At 55.7% G+C, this 18,371-nt stretch overlaps 1 protein-coding gene across 4 annotated transcripts; it reads left to right on the top strand.

Moving 5' to 3' along the window:
* Positions 1-748: 748 nt before the first annotated feature.
* On the top strand, positions 749-18,347 carry SLC41A1 (solute carrier family 41 member 1). Of its 4 annotated transcripts, none has more exons than XM_035561642.2 (12): positions 749-827; positions 1,281-1,362; positions 1,754-2,514; positions 8,136-8,243; positions 11,770-11,841; positions 12,158-12,302; positions 12,400-12,546; positions 13,298-13,445; positions 14,078-14,157; positions 14,991-15,125; positions 16,158-16,306; positions 17,937-18,347. In XM_035561642.2, the coding sequence occupies exons 3-12, from the start codon at positions 2,137-2,139 to the stop codon at positions 18,120-18,122; spliced, it is 1,548 nt and encodes a 515-aa protein (XP_035417535.1). In that variant the 5' UTR covers positions 749-827; positions 1,281-1,362; positions 1,754-2,136; the 3' UTR covers positions 18,123-18,347. The 4 variants fall into 4 exon arrangements, with proteins under 4 accessions (XP_035417535.1, XP_050571217.1, XP_050571218.1 ...); XM_050715260.1 differs by having other exon boundaries at positions 754-827; positions 1,281-1,429; XM_050715261.1 differs by lacking the exon at positions 1,281-1,362 and having other exon boundaries at positions 761-827.
* The last annotated feature ends 24 nt before the right edge of the window (positions 18,348-18,371 follow it).

Consider the following 18,371-nt stretch of genomic DNA (forward strand, 5'->3'; position numbering starts at 1 on the left):
TGTGGATTTTCCAAGTCAGGAAGGAAAGATGAAGGCGGAAAGAGAGCCTTAGAGACCAGGTTTGTTTGGACAAAGGAAAACAGAGGGCAGGGTTGGAGACGGGATTTGGGACTGCGCTCCCAGCCTGCTCCAGGAGTGTGGAACTGTGCTGCCGCTTTAGTGAAGATACCATCTCTGTATGTCCCGAGTTTTCCTCTGTGTCTCTTTGTCAGTGCCTCATCGGGAGGTTGTGAGGGTTAAATTAATGCCAATGCTCGTTATCCTCTGAAATAATGCATTCAAGTGGCCTGGGCAGCAGCAGACAGGTACAAAACCCAGTGCGCTTCCGCCAGTTACTGCGGCGCGGTGAAAGCGGCGCTGCTGTCTGCGCCAGGAGCTCAGCTTCCGTGGGGGAGCCTCACTGCAAAGGTTTGAGGGCCTGAGGGGGTGGGAGCACCGCAGGGGGTTTAGCGGAGCCACCTTCACGCTGCTTTGCTTGAGCCAAAAATAAGAGGAAACCACAGGAAAAGGGGGCGCGGGGAGCCGCCGTCATTCATTCGGAGCCCCGCGGCGCAGCCCCCGCTTGGCGGGACAGCTCGCGCCATAGGCCACGCCCCCCGCGAACCACGCCCGTTTAGGCCCCGCCCCTCGGGCCCCGCCCACTCGTCGGGCGTTCCCTCCCCTCTGCGCGGGCAGCAGCGCCGGGAGGAGGGGGCGGGGCCGCTCGTGACGCCACTCCCGGCCGGACCAATGGCGGCGCCGCGCGGCGCGCGTGGGCGGGGCCAGCAGTGGCGGGCGGTGATGTCAGGGCGCGCCGCGGCGCGGGAGCGGAGCGGAGCCGGCGGCGGGTGCGGAGCGGGCACCGGGGGGCACCGGGCGGGCTGGAGCACGGGGCAGTCCCGGGCTGGGGGCCGGGCGGGGCCGGGCAGCGCTCCGCAGCGCTCCCCGGGGCCGCCGCTGCACCCCCGGGCCGCCGCTCCCCGGTTGCGGTAGACCGGGGGGGCTGGTGGAGGCTTACCGCTGCCCGGTGGTGCTCGGGGCTCTGCCGGGGCTGCGGCAGCCAGGCGGGGCGGGGAGCTCCGGGCCGAGCCCGTCGTCCCCGGGGGGGTTTCGGCCCCTGGCACCGCATCACGGCTCCCCTCCCGGTGCCTGCCGGGGCTGCGAGAGGAGGCCCGGGCAGCCCGGGCAGCGGCGCGGCTGCCGACGTGTCGTGTGTTGAAGGGGAGTGCTGCGGGATGAACGGGGCGTTGTGCTGACAGCCGCAGCGCCCAACAGAGCGTTTTTTTCCCCCCGTGTTTCAGGTGAAAGACGGGCTGCTGGAGAGGGATGTTAGGTCTGAGGCTGTCCCAATGCCAGCCCCTGCCCCGCAGCCTGCTCGGCGCAGTAAGTAACCTTAACTGGGAGCTTGCTGTTACTTTAAATAAGAGCTCTTCTTGCCTCGCGCTGTAAGGTGAGAAATCCTTCTGGAAGAGGAGGATGGTTGTGACGCTTGGAGCTTGCTAGTTTTGCTGGCTGTTCTGGCAGAGAGCGCAGAACAGGCTGAAACGGAGCAAAACCCCGCAGGAGCCTCCAGACTCAAGTTCTGCGGAGGAGAAGTGCTACCGGGGAAACTAACAGAGCCCTGGTAGTAAGAAGAGCTTTTCTGGATTGGGGGAACTTCATCTCTGAAAGCCAGTCCCTCTTGTATCTACCCTCTGGTTCCTTTAAGCTTCCCTTTTCTTCAGTGGTCTTTATTTCAGCTGTTTTTCTCTCTGCCTTGTGTGCCCCATCACAGCAGTCTGCTGGAAGAAGACCTGGAGAAAGATGTGCTAAAGGGTCACACATCAAAGAAGAAGAGCTTGGATCCTACCTCGGTGGCTGCTGTGCCGCACAGCGCTGGAGGGAGGGAGACCTGGAGTGAGCTTGCTGAAGCTCACAGCTCCTACTGCGCTCTCTGCTAGCTCAGTTGTTGGTGTCCCCCGTTCCTGGACTTTGCTTGATGGGGATCTCTGCTGCGGGAGCAGTCTCTGCACTCAAAGGCGGGCGAGCAGGGATAGGAGAGGTGGCCTCTAGATGCTGGAAGGGCCATTTGTGTAAGGCCCTGGCCGAAGATCTCTCCTGGAACAGCTGCTGGCTGTAGGCCCACCAAGCCGAGGGTCAGGAGAGCCTCCCTGCAGCATGTCTTCCAAGCCGGAGCAGAAGGACTCCCACCAGGCCAACGGGGCTGTGCTCCCCACGGTGCCCATGAACTGCCTTGCCAGTCCAGACCGAGGGCAGCTGGTGGAGCCCTCGGATTTCCTGGGACCTGACGGTGTCGGGGTGGAAGTGGTGGTGTTGGAGTCCCGCGCCAACGCTAAAGGGGTGCGAGAAGAAGACGCCCTGCTGGAAAACGGCAGCCAGAGCAACGAAAGCGATGACACCAGCACAGACAGAGGTCCTGAGCCAGCCTCACCGCTCAAGGAGACCTCGTTTTCCATCGGGCTGCAAGTCCTCTTTCCGTTCCTCCTGGCAGGCTTCGGGACAGTTGCTGCTGGAATGGTGCTGGACATCGTGCAGGTAGGACTGGTACCTCCCCGGTACGATGCTGGGCTCCGAGTCCCATCTCTATAGACCACAGCTTCCTCCCGAGCCAGGGGATACTCAAATACCAAGGCTAATTTGGCAGCTACAAGGGGAAGCAGTGTGTGTCCTTGCAGGCTGGTTGGGGTAGGGGGGGGATCTTGGTGGTGTCTGGAGCGAGGGGAGGAGGGGCTGCGGGGACCCCTGCACCGCTGCTGCTCTGCTCCAGCTCGGAGGACGTCACGGATGTGCAGCCAGAGCGCCTGCCTGGAACTGAGACCGCTCCACGCGTTGCTGCTGGGAATGAGGCGGTCGTCGACCCCTGACGGTGCCCGTAGGCGTCCCAGCCCTGGTCCCTAGTCCTGCACGTGCCCTTTCCCCTTACCGCCCGCGATGTTTGCTGTACTGTTCCAGCACGCTAGGCTCCTGCCAGCCAGGTCAACGATTCCCCTGTTGCAGTGTGTGCGGGGCGCTGCGTGGTGCTCTGCAGGTTGAGGGCTGGCTGGGCGGCCCCTGCTGTGCCTCCTCGTGGGCTCGAAGCAGCCAGGAGCAGTTGGGCCAACAGGATTATTTATTCTTCCTGAGAGCTGCGTGGAGCTGATCTTTGGGAAAGGCCAGGCAGGGAACTCGCTGTTACCTCTGGCTGAAAACTGTTGTGTTATCAGGCAGATCTCTCTTAGGTCTTCCGAGGTGGGTGGCACTATGGGAACCACACAGCTGGCTTAGTTTTCATGTGGGAAACGTGACTTAGCAGACTGTGGCTCCTGTGCCTTCTCTCTAGCGGTGGTTTCCCAAGCAGGTGTCTCTGGCAGCTGATGGGCTCTTAACCCCTGCTCCTCTGCCCCAAAGGACAGGCAGTGCAGAGCTCCTTGTCTTGAGGCCCAGCCAAAGCAGTGAGTAAGGCACGGAGCTCAATCGTGCAGTGTGGCTTTCTGGAACTGTTTGGACGGAGGCAGACATGTTGGAGCTGTCGTCAGCCAAAAACGCTCTGCTTGCTGCTCCCCCGTTCACCTACGTGCCGTAAACAAGCCGTTGCAGTGAGGCTCTAACGTCAGCCGCTCGCCCGTGCCGCTGGCGGTGAGTGTTACCTCCAGCCGAGCTGTGCCAGTGGGGCCCTGGGCATTTGTCTGTAAGTGCGGGTGGTCAGGCAGACATTTATTTTCCTTTATTGCCCCTGATGGTTCTTCCCTGCATGCCTTTCCACGCTGGTCATCCTTCTGGTTTCTCTCGATGCAACCTATCGAGAGAGTTGTAAGGTTTGGGTTGTGACTCAAAACAGGAAGGGCTGGCTGCACTAAATTAATCCAGGGGAGAGAGAGATTTAGTGGAATAACTTTCTTAAAGGCGTTTCAAACGTGTTTCCCTCCGCGAGCTCCCCGTAAACTCCTGTGTGGCTCTTCTGGTGGTTTGTACCCAGCCTAAAGTCCGTCCTGGAGAAGGAACAGCCCTCCTGGCTGGGGAGGAGAGGGGCAGGGGTGGGATACTGCGGCGTGCTGCTGTGTTCTCTTGCCTTTTATTTATGGCCATTAGAAATAAAGCTTGATAATTCCTCTGTTCCGCAGCAGCTCAGCATGCAGCTATGCAGCGTGTCCTGCCAACTCCTTTAACTCCCTTTAGCCTTGGGATTAAATGAGGCATCTAAATGCCATGGGGTGGAACAGGGGGAAGGGAAGCGTGTGGTCTCGGCTTGCCTGCCTGCAGAGTCCGGGGAGCTGCTCTTGGTCACGGGCTCCCCAGAGGCTCAGAGCCTTGGGTGAAAGGAGGGGGGCATGGGGAGCAAGGTGCTGGGGCAGAGGGGAGTCCCACTGCTTTGGATGTAGCCATGGGTTGTGATGGATGGAGAGCTCCATACCCTTGATTTCCTCTGCTTTAGACAACCAGACTAATCAGCCAGCTGTAATTAGTCTCCCCAGTGTGAAAACCGGCCTTTGGCCGTGCTGAGCCATTAACGTGTCCCGGGGAATTTGCCTCCCGGGAGGGGAATTTGCCTCTGCTCCCTCTGGGATTGGAGAGCTCCGCGCCAGGTGACGTCCAAGCGTGCCACCTGCCTTTTGTGTGCAGCAGAGCGCTGCTGGCACGGTCCCCTCTCCCAGCAGAGCCCTGGTGGTTGTTTTCCAGACTTGCCTGCTCCCCGGAGATGCTTTGGATGGTATTTAACGTGGAGGAGGGAGTCTGCTCGCTTCCCCCGCCTGGCCACCTCTGGCATTAGCATCCCCCTTGGGACCGGCAGGGGATGCTGACCCCGGGCCTCCCGGCCCCTTCCTCCTCTGCCCAGGTGTGGCTTCCCATCCTCCCTGCCTCCATCGCTGCCCTCCTAGACAGAAGGCTGCTTCCTCAGACCTGTGACAGCACGGGCTGACGCCGCTGAATGCTGTGGTCGAGCTGCCCCGGTGCCAGGCCTGGGGGAGCCCTACGGGGCTTCTCACCGAGCCTCTACTGCTCGCTCCCCAGGGAGCGCGGGGCTCTGGCTCTCCTGACGCTGCTCGCCTCTTTGGGGTGCGACGGCTTTCTGAGCGTTTGCAGGAGAGAAACGCAGCGTGCGGCGCGGCCACGGCAGCGGTTGCTGTAACCTGCTGCCTCCTCGGCACTTCCTTCCCCTGCGAGCTGTCGTGAATCACCATCCTGCTGCGAGCCGCCTGCAAGCGCGCTGCCGCCGCGAGCCTTCACCCCGCGCACGGGGGCTGAACGTGGCAGGGGCCGAGAAGCAGCTGCTGCCCTGGAAGTATCGGACGGCTGCAGGTGCGAAGCCTCCGAAACGCAGCGAGCCTGGAGGAAACAGCAAACCACCGCCTGGGGCTTGGTGGTTCTTCCAGAACCTGTGAGAAGCCGGGGTCCGGCCTCAGCTCTGCACGGGAGAGGCCGAGCCCGGCGGCTCTGGCGCTGGGAGACGCGTGCCGGGGGACCGCCGGCTGAGCAGGTGGAGGTGCAGAGCGTTAACCTTGGTGGCTCGCAGTCTCTGCTCCCTCTGCGTGGGGGCCAGGGGGTGACAGCGGACGTGAAGAGCCTCCTCCTGCCAAAAACCAGCCGTTCCCCTTCGTGTGGGCGGTTGTGGGGGGATCCTGCAGGCTGTTACGCTCCCTCCTCACCCCTGAGGACAGCTTTGTGTGCTCCTCAGAGAGGGCTGCTACAGGGGGAGTCAACTTAATCTGATAATATTTCCCCTTCTCTTTCCCATTTTTGTCTTCCCATTGCGCTGTGCTTCTCCCCTTGAAGCCACATCCGTGGGCACGCATTTCTGCAGGAGCTTTGTGCTCGGCAGGAGCCCTCTGAGCCGCACGAAGTGCCCGCAGACCAGTGTTGTATAACATCTGATATTAAGAAAGTTGGCAGGAGCCCACAGGTCCTGCTCTTTGCAGCGAGCGAGCTGCTGATGTCTGCAGAAATCTTCTTGTTTTCCCTCCCCGAAGATGGCTTCTTCTTTTTTTTTTTTTTCTTTCCCTTTCTGCAGGAACACCCCTGTCTTGCTTGGGGAGCTGCTCTAGCAGGCTCCGGTTGCAGCAGCTTGCAGCTCAGCCTCCTGGAAAGGTTAACACCCAAAGCTGGTGCTGGGACGAGGTGCAGGAGGGCTGCCGGCACGTGCTGGCTGTCTCCTGGGCCTGCCTCTGTGATATCCCTGCAGGAAGAAGGAGCCAGGAAGCTTTCGCACGGCGCTTCCAGCCTGCGGTCGGGCTGCCGACAATGTTCCTTTCATTCCGTGCCTCTGGTGACACCCAGCTCGTCCCGCTGGGAAGCGGGAGCGTGGTGCCTGCTGATTGATTCGGAGATACAGCCAAGGGAAGTTGTAGCGAGGGATTCACCGGGACAAGTAGCAAAATAATCGTAGCGCCTGCCTAAAAATAGAGCCTGAGAGCAGAGCTCAGCTGTTCCTAGGTGTGACCTTAAAGGAAGCGCAGCCTGACGTGCTGCTGTGTCGAAGGAAATATTTCAGACTGATTCTCCTCCTGCCTCTCCTGCCCTGCTCAGCACCAGATGCTGAAATGAAACGTCTCTGCAGTGTCAGCTCAGGTAGCTGTGCTGAGCCGCAGCCTTTCGGAGCACCTCTGGCTGTAGCGAGGTCTCTCAGGCTCTGTGTGCGAGGTGTTTGGGGCAGGGGCTGCAGGGTTTCCTTAGGCACTGCCCATCACAGCAGCTGGGCAGGATTCCTCGGTGCAGGAAGGGATGAGCCTGGAGCCTGGGGATCCTCAGCAGCTGTGTTCTTGGGCAGCGAGAGGCTCGTAGGTGTGCCTGAAACAGCTGAGCAGCTTTCATCCGTGCACCTGGGGGCTGGGGAGCATTGTTAGCTTGTCTTACAGGCTGTCAGAGACATTACAGGGATTTTTCTGAAGTGAGTGGAAGGCAGTTTTTCTCTTTTAGGGAAAATGGTCCCAGTTCATCCCTCTTAAGCGCTTCCCTGCCTCCTGTGATCGTGCTCCTCTCTCAAATGGTTCTCCCCGTGCGTGCAGCTTGGACGTGGCGTTGCAAAAGCCCTAGCAGGAAACTGGGATTTGTTGGCTCTTGCTCTCCCGGTGCCGAAGGCAAGCATCACAAAGGGTGGAAAAATAAACAAAAATACCCAAAGTCCTTCCCCGCGGGAAGGCATTAGTCATCAGGTAGTGACCTTTACTTGCTGTAAGGTGCTAGCTGCTCGTGCTGCTGGCCCAGCCAGCACCGCGCATCCTTTTGGCCGGTCGGCGTGGCCAAGGGGAGCGCTGCGGGGATGGAGCCGGCCGCAGGTCCCGTCAGCAGGAAGGAAGCAGCCGGAGCCGCGACTGCCAACGTGCTCAGCGCCGCCGCCAGCTCCCCAGCGCCCTTCCAGCAGCGCTCCGTTTCCTTTAAGGAGCGTGCCAGTCAGGCAGTGTGGGAAGCGGCAGCTATTTTGGACACGGTGCCTTCTTGCAAAACACGCATGAAAGTAAGGCGTCAGGCAATGGCACTCGTGCAGCCTGTGTGGTTTGTTTTTTTTCTTTTTTTCCCTGACACGGTTGTGAGGTTTTTGGGGTGGTTTTGGGTTTTCTGGGAAGCCAGCTGCTCTCCTGTGGGATTGCTCACCCTACACTTGCTCTGTTTTTTCCTAAATAACCACGGCTGCCTTGATCCTAGAGGCGGGGTGGGCAGTAAGGACCGAGTGGTGCACGTGCAGGGGTGAGGGAAGCAGGGACAGAGTCCTGTGGGCTGCTTCTTGGTGCTGGCAGCATCAGGGAGCAGCGGTGCCGTGCTCTGCAAGGTATCCGCAAGATGCACGTGTGGGGAATGACTCTGGGCTGAGACTGGCCAAACTTCGGGGCTTGGTTCCGCCAAAAACTGCGTGTATTGGGCAAAGTCTGCTCGTCTCTCCCTGTTTTGGCCCCTGCATACGTAAGTGTTTTGTCAGCGGGGAAGCTTCAGGGGATTTTTTTAACTGAAGGTTGCAGGCTGAGATCCTGTTTTTAAGCTCAGCAGGAACGTGTGTTTGCTACTACACAAATGGCAGGAACAGTAAAGTTGCTGGGAGGCGTGATGCTGGAGCTGGAAGCGGAACTGGGCTCTGCTCAGGGCAGGCAGCGCCGGAGCACAAAGGCAGGGGAGCAGGTGACAACCAACCAAGAGCAGAGGTTTCTAACACCTGTGATTATTTTGTTGTCTGTTTTTTAATCTTGCAGCACTGGGACGTCTTCAAGTATGTGACAGAGGTGTTTATCTTGGTGCCTGCGCTGCTGGGCCTGAAGGGGAACCTGGAGATGACTCTGGCATCTCGCCTGTCGACAGCTGTGAGTACCCAGGGGACGCCTGCTTCGGGGGCAGGCAGGTGGCTGGGCAAACAGAAGTCTCTCTGTGCATGGGTCTCTGAAGGTAGCAACCACCCAAACCAGAGGCTGGAGTTTACCTTCCTAGCCAGGTGTTCCCGTCCCGTTTGATCGGATTTAAAGGCTCAATAGTCCTTAAGCTTTGCTGACAGTTCGCTTCCTCGTCAGGGCTGCTCGTGAGCCTGGAGGCATGGTGCAGAAGGCTCTGGCGGTTTAGGATCTGGAGTGCTTGGCTCTGCTGTTTACAAGGAAGCTGGGTGCAGGCATGCACCCAGAGCACCCAGAGCAGGCCAGAACACACCAGGTTCAGCAGGGCTGGCAGATAAGAGAGCCTGGGGAGAGCTGTATGGTTAATGCTGAAATGGAAGGGACCTTGCAGGGAGAGCAGGTGGATGGACAGCCTCTCCAAGAGGATGGAGAGGCATGGCAGGGCGTTTCTCTTGCTAGAATTCAGTCCGATTCATGTGGAACAGTGGGCTCCCTGTGAGAAACGGGGACAAGCTCTCTTAGCTCCTCAGAGTGCTGTGGTAGTCCAGCAGTAAATGAATTGCTTTGTGTTTAGCTGCTTCTCTAACGCAGCAGTTCCTCCGAAGCTGAGCGGTGCTGGCGAGAGGCTGACGTCCTCTCCTAACAGGCACAATATCGCTCCTGCCTTCTGTAAAGTGTCTTCTACTTGAACGCGACAGCCTGATGTTTCTGTGCTTCCCGTGGTGAGAGTACAGCTTTGTGTCTTCCATCTGCAAGGTGTTAGCTACCTGCTGCCAAGCTTTTAACTCTGCTGGCTCTCTGGTGCGTGTTGCTGGAACAGAGAGCCCTTGCAGCAAGCAGCCTGGGCTTGGCCTTGGCATTGCAGAGGAGCTGGCTTGCCTCGGCCTGAGAGAGCTGCTCAGGGAGCATTCTCCAAGGAATAGGACTGGAGAACTGTCTGGATGGATGACAGCAGCAAGCACAGCAAGCAGAGAGCTGCCTCTTAGCATGCTCCCTTCTTCTCAGCCTTCCCCTTCTGGTTGCTGCAGGAGAAAGCACAGGAGTGTTGGAAAGGTTTCTGTATGTTCGTTGTTCTGGATCTTCTTTCTTCCACCCTGAGCCGTGGGGTGGTGCCAGCTGTGACCCTTTGCTCTCCAGCAGCTGCTGCCCCACTGAACTGGTGGCAATGGGCATTGTGTTCTGGTCAGCACTGGTTACAGGACTGGAATACTCTGCCCTCCCAGCTCCGTGTGGGGTTGTCCCTGTGGAGCCAGAAGGCAAAGAGCACTTCCCTGGAAATACTTGGCCTGGCCCCAGCATCCCCGGCCCCTGCCCGCTGAGTTGTGCTGCGGGGACCACCTGGGAGCCAGCCCTTGGTCTCTGAAGGTGCTGAGCTGCCTGGGAGGCTCTGGCTGCTCCCCCTCGGCACCGGTCTCCTCCCTCCAGGTGCTGCCGGGCAGCACAAAGCTGCTGTGCTCCTGTGCCAGGGCTTGCGGCGACGGAGGCTGAGCACTGCAGCTTGTGGCAGGCTGAGCTTTGTTTGCCCCTTCGTTCTGGGAAACAAACCCCTTTGTTTTAGTTGTTCCCTATTGTTCAGATCATGTCAGGATCCTCGCTGACCCAGACACAGGCCGTTCTCCCTCTCGGCCTTGGCTTGGCTTTGGCCAGCTTTCTGAGCACGGGCTTATCAGGGGGAGTGCTCAGCTCTCCTGGGACAGCAGTGCTTCTGTGGCTGTGGCTCTCTCCATCTTCTTCCCATATGGGGCTGGCCCAGAGGAACTCCGGGGCAGCTCTGCAGGGCAATGAGCCTATCCTGGCTGCACAGCAAGTCAGAGGAATGCAAATCTTTCCCCATCTGCTCTGGTGACTGCAGCAGGGTCACTGGGAAACTGGCACAGAGAGCAGCCGTCCGGCTCGCCTGCCTGTCCAGGCTTCGTCCTCTGCTTTCCTCGGCCCCAGCAGGAAAGGAGGCTTTGCCTCTGTGTGAATCTCCTAGCCTCACAGGCTACCTCCTCGTATGTGTGTGCAGTGGGGCAGGGCAATCTCTCTGGATTTCATTTTTTTCCCTTGGCATGGGGGGATCCACGTGCAGGTGTGAGGAGCAGGCTCTCCTGAGCAGTGCTTCACGATGTCCTTCTCGTGCTCTCGCTGCAGGAAAGCATCTGGAAGGGTTTCTCAGACTGCGGGTTTCCAATTAGTGCTGCATTAAGGCACCTCAGAAGCTCCTTTCACAGTTCAGAAGCAAAAGTCTCCCATTAGTTAGGGGATTAAGATCCTGTTGCCAGTGACTACGGCTAGGTTATGTTAATCCCAACCTAATTGCCATGTGGCAGGAATGCTAAGGTCAGGCTTCATACGGAGCTCAAATTCCTTGCTGGATGTACCCAGTGCTACTCTACAGTCAACTTCTTGGTTTTTTCTCATTTCTTCTTCCCTTCCACTAAACTGACTGGACCCCCCCTAGAGCTGGGTGCATCTCAGTGCTGGTAAGCGTGGCTCGGCAGCTTTCTCAGGTGTGCGTGTGGCAAGGAGAGCGGGAGGACTGGCTGATCGCAGGCTGCTTTTTTTTGCAGAGAGCAGAAAGGAAAGCTGAGAGGCAGGAATTGCTGCTCTGTCACTTAGCAGTTTGATGCTGCCAGCCAGTGACTCTGTCATGCGAATACCGCTTGAGATTTCTTGAGCCTCTCCCTTATGATTTCATAGTGACAAACTCGTTTCCTCTTCTTGTTCATCAGCTTCTTCTGCAAGATTGGATACGAGTCTGTACTCTCTGCCTATTCTTTCCAGCTTCTACAAGGACCTAGAAGGTGCTGGGGAGAACAGAACTCCTGTGTTCTGCAGAGACCAGTAACCTGCAGTGATTCTGCTGGGTTGGTGGTTGGTTTTTTTGGTTTTTTTTTTGGTTTTTTTTTAGCATGTAGGCCAAGAAATTAAAGCGACTTTCCGTCTGTTCTGCTTATTCTGATTAGCATCTCCTGTAGTGATGCCAGATGACCCATGTGCCATGGCTGCTTCCTGCTACTCAGTAGGTCTCCACGTGGCACTAGCCTTGTTTACTCAACTTTTATCCCCAAAGGAGATCCTGCTGCCAGCTCCCTCTGCCCACGTGATGCTCTTCTGGCCTTGCTCCGTATGAGAGCTGGGGGCACTCAGATAGCTGACCTGGGAGTCGCTGCACCCCAGGTTCCCTCCTGGCTGGCTGACCCGAGGGGCACCATGACCCAGCTGGGCCTGAGCCAGGCTTGGCTTGATCACCACTAAAGTGAATTCAGTGGGTAAATAAGCAGCAGTGCATGTTCCTGCAGGAGGGCAAAGTATATCGTGTTGCTTTTGCAAGATTTTCATCAGAAGCTCCATTGAATTCTCCTGAATTGCTCTCCCAGAAGAGGTGAGGATTTGAGGTCACTGTTCTCACCTGCTCCTGGCACAAACCTCTGTAGACGGAAGGCAGGAATCTGACCGTTATCAAGTGCAGACTTCCATCGGTCTTTTAAGTCTTTAATGATGTCGTGATGTCTTGCAGGCTAATATTGGCCAAATGGATACACCCAAAGAGCTCTGGAAGATGATAACAGGGAACATGGCGCTGATACAGGTAAGGGAATGTGAAAGGGGAAAAAGTGGGAATGTTGGTGTAAGCACAACTAGAACAAGCGTCAGAAGGCCTAAATGCATCTTCTTTGGTATTGACTGTCAATATTACATGTCTAGTGGGGAGGCAAATGGCACCTTCATGTCCCACAGTCACCTAACCATGGCAGTTTGCCCTGAGGGTGAAACTTGGCATTTCCCTGCTGAGTGCTAATCTACCTGAGATGTGCTAATCTACGCTGGGTGGTGCTCCTCTTTTTTCACCCCGGGACCATTTTTCCCACTAGTTGCCTTGGTGACTGTCTAGTTTTTATTTTCAGGTTCAGGCTACCGTGGTCGGCTTCCTGGCCTCAATCGCAGCGGTGATATTTGGATGGATCCCAGATGGGCACTTCAGCCTTGACCATGCTGTGCTGCTTTGTGCCAGCAGCGTGGCTACTGCCTTCATTGCTTCGCTTGTTCTGGGTAAGAGGCAGATCCTGTACGCCCTCCATGCACCTCTTCCTCAAATGCTGAGCTCTCCTTACCATCATCCTGTTTTCTTCCTCTCTTTCACTTATAGGCATGATCATGATTGGGGTCATCATCGGATCCAGGAAGATGGGGATCAATCCTGATAATGTAGCCACACCAATTGCTGCCAGCCTAGGGGATCTCATCACCCTAGCTCTGCTTTCAGGAATCAGCTGGGGCTTATACAAAGAGCTGGGTGAGGAGCAACAAAAGGCTTTTGTGTTTCCCTGGTCCTTCCATGTGCTGCAGCATCTCCCTTGCAATTCACCCTGTTCCTGTTCCTTTACCCTTACTGTTTTCGGGGTGTATAGGATGCCTGGCCTGGAAGCTATCCCAGTTAGCAAAACCTAGTCAGAACTGATAAGGGGAGGAATTGGACCTTCTTACTGTCTTGTAGCTGCAGACAGTCTTGGCAGTGATCTGCATACATCCTCCTTACCAGGTAAAGTGTTAAGGGAGAGGTTGCCACCTTCCAAGCACCAGGGGCTTGATCATGGCTGAAGTAGTGGGGGAAGGCAGCTCTGGATGTGATCATTTGTACTGTCAGCACCAGCTGGGGGTCCTCAGTGCAGAGCTGCAGCTGCACACTCTAGACTTCCTCCTCCCTCCCCTCCACCTTCCTTCCCCGGCGGCTGGGATGCAGAGGATGTGACTCAGCCAGGTTCAGTCAAAGGTGAAGCAATGCTGGGAGGTCTTGCTCAGGAATGGGAAGTGGGAATGAGCAATTAGGAAACCGAAGAGGTCTCACTCGAAGCTGTTGATAAAGCCCCTGAGGGTGCATCAGAAGAAGGAAATGCCAGGTCGTGTGGAACCGAGGCTGGCCTGGTTGAGTTTGTGTGTGTCTGACTCCATAGGTGGCAGCAGTTTGCAGGCAGGGCGGATGAGCTCAGCTGAATTTGTTGAGAAACGTGTCCTTGATCTGCTGCCTCTGCTTATTTCCCCCTCAGAGAGCAAGGCATACGTGAATCCTCTGGTGTGCGCCTTCTTTATAGCTCTGCTGCCCATCTGGATCATCATTGCCAAGAAGAACGCGGCGACACGGGAGGTGCTGTACTCCGGCTGGGAGCCTGTCATTATCGCGATGGCAATTAGCAGGTAGGGGGGCACGGAAGAGTTCTTCTCCCCCAGATGCAGACAGATAACGCGCCCTTTCCCCCAGCCCTTTCAATCTGTCTGCCCTTGGTAGATTCCAAAAGAAGAGAGAACCAAACCTCTCCCACTTCTCCAGTTTGCTCTGCCAGGAAACACAAAATGACCTCCACGTTTTGTGTTTGCCAGACAAAGACACTGGGAGCTAGGCCCAGAGGCACAGGAGCGATTAAGCACCTGACTGCTGGAAACCAAGGCCTTAGCCATGTGTCTGCTGCGGCACAGGAGGACTGACATGGCCACAGAGTAGACACAGATCGCTTTTAGCAGTCCTCCTCACAAAAGCCCTATTTGCCCTCTAAAAAGCAGGTTTGCTTTTGATTAATTTGTAGTAGTAAACTGTATGTTGGGGGATTTAGTCTTTTGTCTTTTTGGCAGCAATGAGAGAAGATTCTCCTAAAACTCTTCTGTTAGAAAATATTGAGGTCAAAAATCACGTGCAACAAGCACAACTGTAGGTGCATGTTAGGTGGATACATCGCCCTTGGGTGCACAAAGTGCAGCAGAGAGAACCTGCAGTGCTTTCTGAGTTACCTACTGAGCTTTCAGCACTGACCTCTTTGGTCTTCCCTCTGCAGTGTTGGCGGTTTAATTTTGGACAGAACGGTCTCAGATCCAAACTTTGCTGGGATGGCTGTCTTCACACCAGTTATTAATGGTGAGTTTCTTTCCACTCTGGTACTGCAGCTTTTGGAGATCTTGGCAAACAGTGAGTTTGGCCTCTGAGCCTCGTTTCAGGCAGTTTAGAGACTAATTCTCCTGGATCACCAGTGAGATACTGTGTCTAGACCCAAGCTTTACAGCAGCATGGCTCCCTCTGGTGCTGGCCGTTCACCAGAGGGGTAATTGGCCTGGGAAGCAATTGCCTAAAAGACAAGCTTTCTAGATCTGGGGCCCAACAAGAACTGTCTTCATTTCTTGGTTCCTCCTGGCTGATGGAAGACCCCTGTTCCGGTATATGTGCTTTGTGGTCACCTTGTGACATGAAGACTTGGCTTTGCAATTCAGAGTCAGAAAATCTAGTTTCTTCTGGTATGAAGCTTTGACCTCCTTTCTGCCTAATGAACCAAGAGAACTCCACTGTGTGATAGTTTTCAGCCTTGCAATAAATGGAGTTAGTCCTGTGGCAGTGCATCTTGCACTAGTGGGTTCCAGTTTCATTACACCTCACGCAAAAAACAGTAGCTCAGTAGCTTTAAACTTCCTGTGTCTGTTTTGGTGGCTGACTTGTCTTTTTTTTTTGTTTCGTGTATTTCTTTCAATAAAAGCTGCAGTAATAGAATTGCATGTACTTTTCTAGGGGGCCTAAGGGGAAACTGTAGAACAGTGTGCTTTGTCTCAGCTTTTTACATCCTGCAAAAGTGGAATTTGGGTCAAAAATAGACTGTTTTGCATTATTTCAGCAGCTGGCAATTCCAGGTGTGCTGGCTATTGAAAATGACTTTCAAGTGTGTTTAAGATCTAATCTTGTTGCTCTCTCCTTATCTGCAGGTGTGGGTGGCAACCTGGTGGCAGTGCAGGCTAGTCGCATCTCCACTTACCTGCACATGAGTGGGATGCCTGGAGAGAGCTCCGAAACAGCCCCTCGCAAGTGTCCCAGCCCTTGCAGCACTTTCTTCAGCTCAGGTATTCAAGTTGAGGCTTGACATATATTGAGTTCTGCCAGCAGCAGTTGCTGCAGATGGCTGGCTAAACTCATCTGTGACAGTCACTGCAGCACTGGTATGGGGAATGGTGGCTAAAATCTGCTCAGAGGCAGCTGTCAGCTCGTGGACGTGGCTGGTCTTCTGGCCTGCCCTGCCCTCTAGAGACAGTCGGACCTTCAGCAAAGCTGCCGTGTGAGAGGACGTAGCCCTGCTGGATTAGGAAAACATGGTGCAGAAGTCCTATGCCCTGACTGCCTAATACTGTAAATCCCCCACCCACTAAATCTCTTCCAGATGTCTAGGACACTAAAACCTGCCTTGAGGCTTCAGCTTTGCAGCTCTGCTGGGCTTGTGGAGCTGCAGTTACAGAACTTCTCACTTGCGAAGGCTTCTTCAGAGCTCCGTAACTTGGAGCAGTTGCGTAGCAGAGAAAAGCCCAAACTTGCATTCCGACATACAGCGTGGGCAGAGCTGGTTACTTTCTAGAATCCCTGGGGGAGGCTTGATACCCTGTAGCCTGGGCCCCGGCCTTCTGGTAGAGAGCTGTCCCTGCGAAGGGAGCTACGTGGTGCTCTGTTAACATGTACCAGCTGTTCTCTATAGGGTTTGGGGAACAGAAGGGGAAAGAGATCTCCAAAGTTACAGTCATCTGTCAGAAAACTGATCACCGGACAAGGTGCGGACAGAGCTCTAAGGAAATTCAATGTTCATGTTAATTCCTTGGCAGCTCTGTACTGAGCTCTGTCCGAGATGGGACGTGAGTCCTTCTGGCAGCTGTTTTTGCTCTGGGGGCAGAGTTAAGCTCTCCTACCGAGCTTGGCACAAAAAGTCCTCGGGTGTCCTGACAGTTAGGTCATCGCTCAGGGTGCTGTTTTCCAGCCTAAATCTGGAGTGCAAGGATGAGTCCAGTGTGCGGTTGTGCTGCCTTCTCCCCTGGAGCCCAGGTAGGCTGCAGAGGTGCTGTGTGTTCCGGCCACTTTTAATCCTGAGCTCCACCTTTGTTTCCTGACAGATGTGAATTCCCGCTCTGCCCGTGTGCTCTTTCTCCTGGTGGTGCCTGGACACTTGGTGTTTCTGTACACCATCTCCTCCATGCAAGGAGGACACACTACGCTCACCCTGATTTTCATAGTCTTCTACATGACAGCTGCGCTTCTCCAGGTAAGCTGAAGCCCCTCCGGTTCTGTAACTGCTCAGGCTGGAAGGGGACGCTGCTGTGCCATCTTCAGTGGGAAGCTGCTCAGCCAGCTAGGCTGTAGCGCATGCTGCTGTGCTCTAGGTAACAGGTCCGTGTACTGGAGAGAGCTATGCCAAGAATATTGTTTGTCAAATGAGCTGGTATCAAGCTAAATAAATCCTTCTTTGTTGATACCTGTACGCGCAATTTTTCCTTCCTCCCATTCTTGGCAAGTTTTGAATCTCTCTTTTGTCTGTCTTTTCCTTTTTAAGTCCTCTTGACAGCAGAAGAGTTTACCTCTTCTGTGTTAATCTGTTCTATAAGGTGCTTTAGCGATTTTAAAACTGCCGGTGAAGAAAACAGGACGTCGAGTTTGCAGGAGCCCTGCACCTTGTGGCTTTGGCTGCCTCCCCGTGCAGGGTAGAGACCTGGCAGCTCTGCTGGCACCGGGCTCCCGGCCCCTCGCAGAAGCCGTGCGAGCCCGTAGCAGTGGTAGTTCTGGGGGACGTGCACAGAGCAGGGTGCTCCTGCTGCAGAAACACAGCAGCCGTTTGCATGAGTGGCTGCCTGCGTTGGAGGGAAGGAAGAGATGGCCTGGTTGGGGAGTTTCCTGCCAAGCCCAGCTCCGCTCCCCCTGCTTGCCCCCTCTGCTTGTGGAAGCTGCGCCTGGTTTCAGCGTTCCCTAAAATCAACCCAGGCCAGCTTGAGGAAGTGAGTCAGAGCATCCATCAGAGGCAAGAGCAGAGTGCTGTCATCCAGGAGGCTAAACTTAGGTTGTGAACTCCTGCTGGGCGCTTGGGCACTCGGAGGGGGCTTCCGCTTGCAGCCGCTCTGCGAAGCCGCTGCGGTGAGCAGCCTGCAGGCTGGGGGGCACCGGGGCTGCAGGGGGGCCGCAGTGCTGGCTGCTGGGTCCTGAGCTCTGCCATGTCCCGAGTGAGGCCCTCCCAGTGCTGGAGCCACCAGAGGCATGAGCCGAAGGCCTGTGGCCACTTCCAATGCTTGTCCCAGACCTAAGGCTTGAGAAGATCCAGCGTGGATTTCTTTTGATGTCTTCTAGACACAGGTACAGATCTTCTCGCTGCATTGAAGCAGGTAGAACATTGCACTCTGGTGGTTTCTGCTGCTGGGAAGAAATTGCTCTTTTATTCCTGGAATTCAGATGTTGCTGTCCTTTCCCAAGAGAAAGTGTGCTTCTCAGTCCCCTCTGCCCCGTATCTCTTTGTGCTTTTTTCTGGTTAGATCTAAAAACTGAGATGCAAAATGTAGGCTTTCAGGTGTTCGGGTGCCAGAGCCCTTCTAAGCTGAGATGTGATGGTGACACGTGAGGCTAAGAAGGATAGGGTAGAGACAGTTAAAGAGACAGGGAACTTGCTCAGGACCCACTGAGGTTCTCTAAGATCTCTGTGCTGTACTCCCGTTGCTTTGGGGGGACAGAATGCATCGAGTGCCTGGGCTGCAGCGCTCAGCAAGGTGCTTGGATGTGCCACCAGCTCCGCTCCTGGGGCTGAGGGCCGGCCTGCCCAGCTGGAGCGGCCCCAGTCGGAGCTCTGTGGAGGTCGGGGCTGCAGGGTCGGGGTTTGTGGCTGACGTGGCTCTTTTCTTCCTGCCTCCCAGGTCCTCATTCTTCTGTATATCGCCGACTGGATGGTGCACTGGATGTGGGGCAGGGACCTCGATCCTGACAACTTCTCCATCCCCTACTTGACAGCGCTGGGGGACCTGATCGGAACAGGTCTCCTTGCTCTCAGCTTTCACATCCTCTGGCTCATCGGTGACCGGGACTCCGATGTGGGAGACTAGCTCTCCCTGCCGCCCCTCCCCGTCTCACAGCTCGCCTCCTCCACTGATTTTGTTGTTTCTTTTCCTCCACCTTCCTTTCCTTTACTTCCTCCCCCCGTCTCTCTCGAGACTTCATCTTTGATACTGGATTCTCATTATTTTCAATGGGAATTTTATGTGGTTTATATTTCAAGCCAACTTTGTACAGAAAATAAATCTAGTTTTAGGAAGGACAAAAAAGTGTAATGAGACAATCACCAAGTGCAATTT

Source organism: Cygnus atratus, chromosome 24, assembly GCF_013377495.2.
Source record: "Cygnus atratus isolate AKBS03 ecotype Queensland, Australia chromosome 24, CAtr_DNAZoo_HiC_assembly, whole genome shotgun sequence".
Taxonomy (NCBI): Eukaryota; Metazoa; Chordata; class Aves; order Anseriformes; family Anatidae; genus Cygnus; species Cygnus atratus.

Bases quoted from the DNA above. Each gene is read 5' to 3' on its own strand.
- SLC41A1 (XM_035561642.2), top strand. From the start codon at position 2,137: ATGTCTTCCAAGCCGGAGCAGAAGGACTCCCACCAGGCCAACGGGGCT. The intron at 2,515-8,135 runs GTAGGACTGGTA...TTAATCTTGCAG, and splicing joins TGGTGCTGGACATCGTGCAG to CACTGGGACGTCTTCAAGTA. The intron at 16,307-17,936 runs GTAAGCTGAAGC...CCTGCCTCCCAG, and splicing joins TGACAGCTGCGCTTCTCCAG to GTCCTCATTCTTCTGTATAT.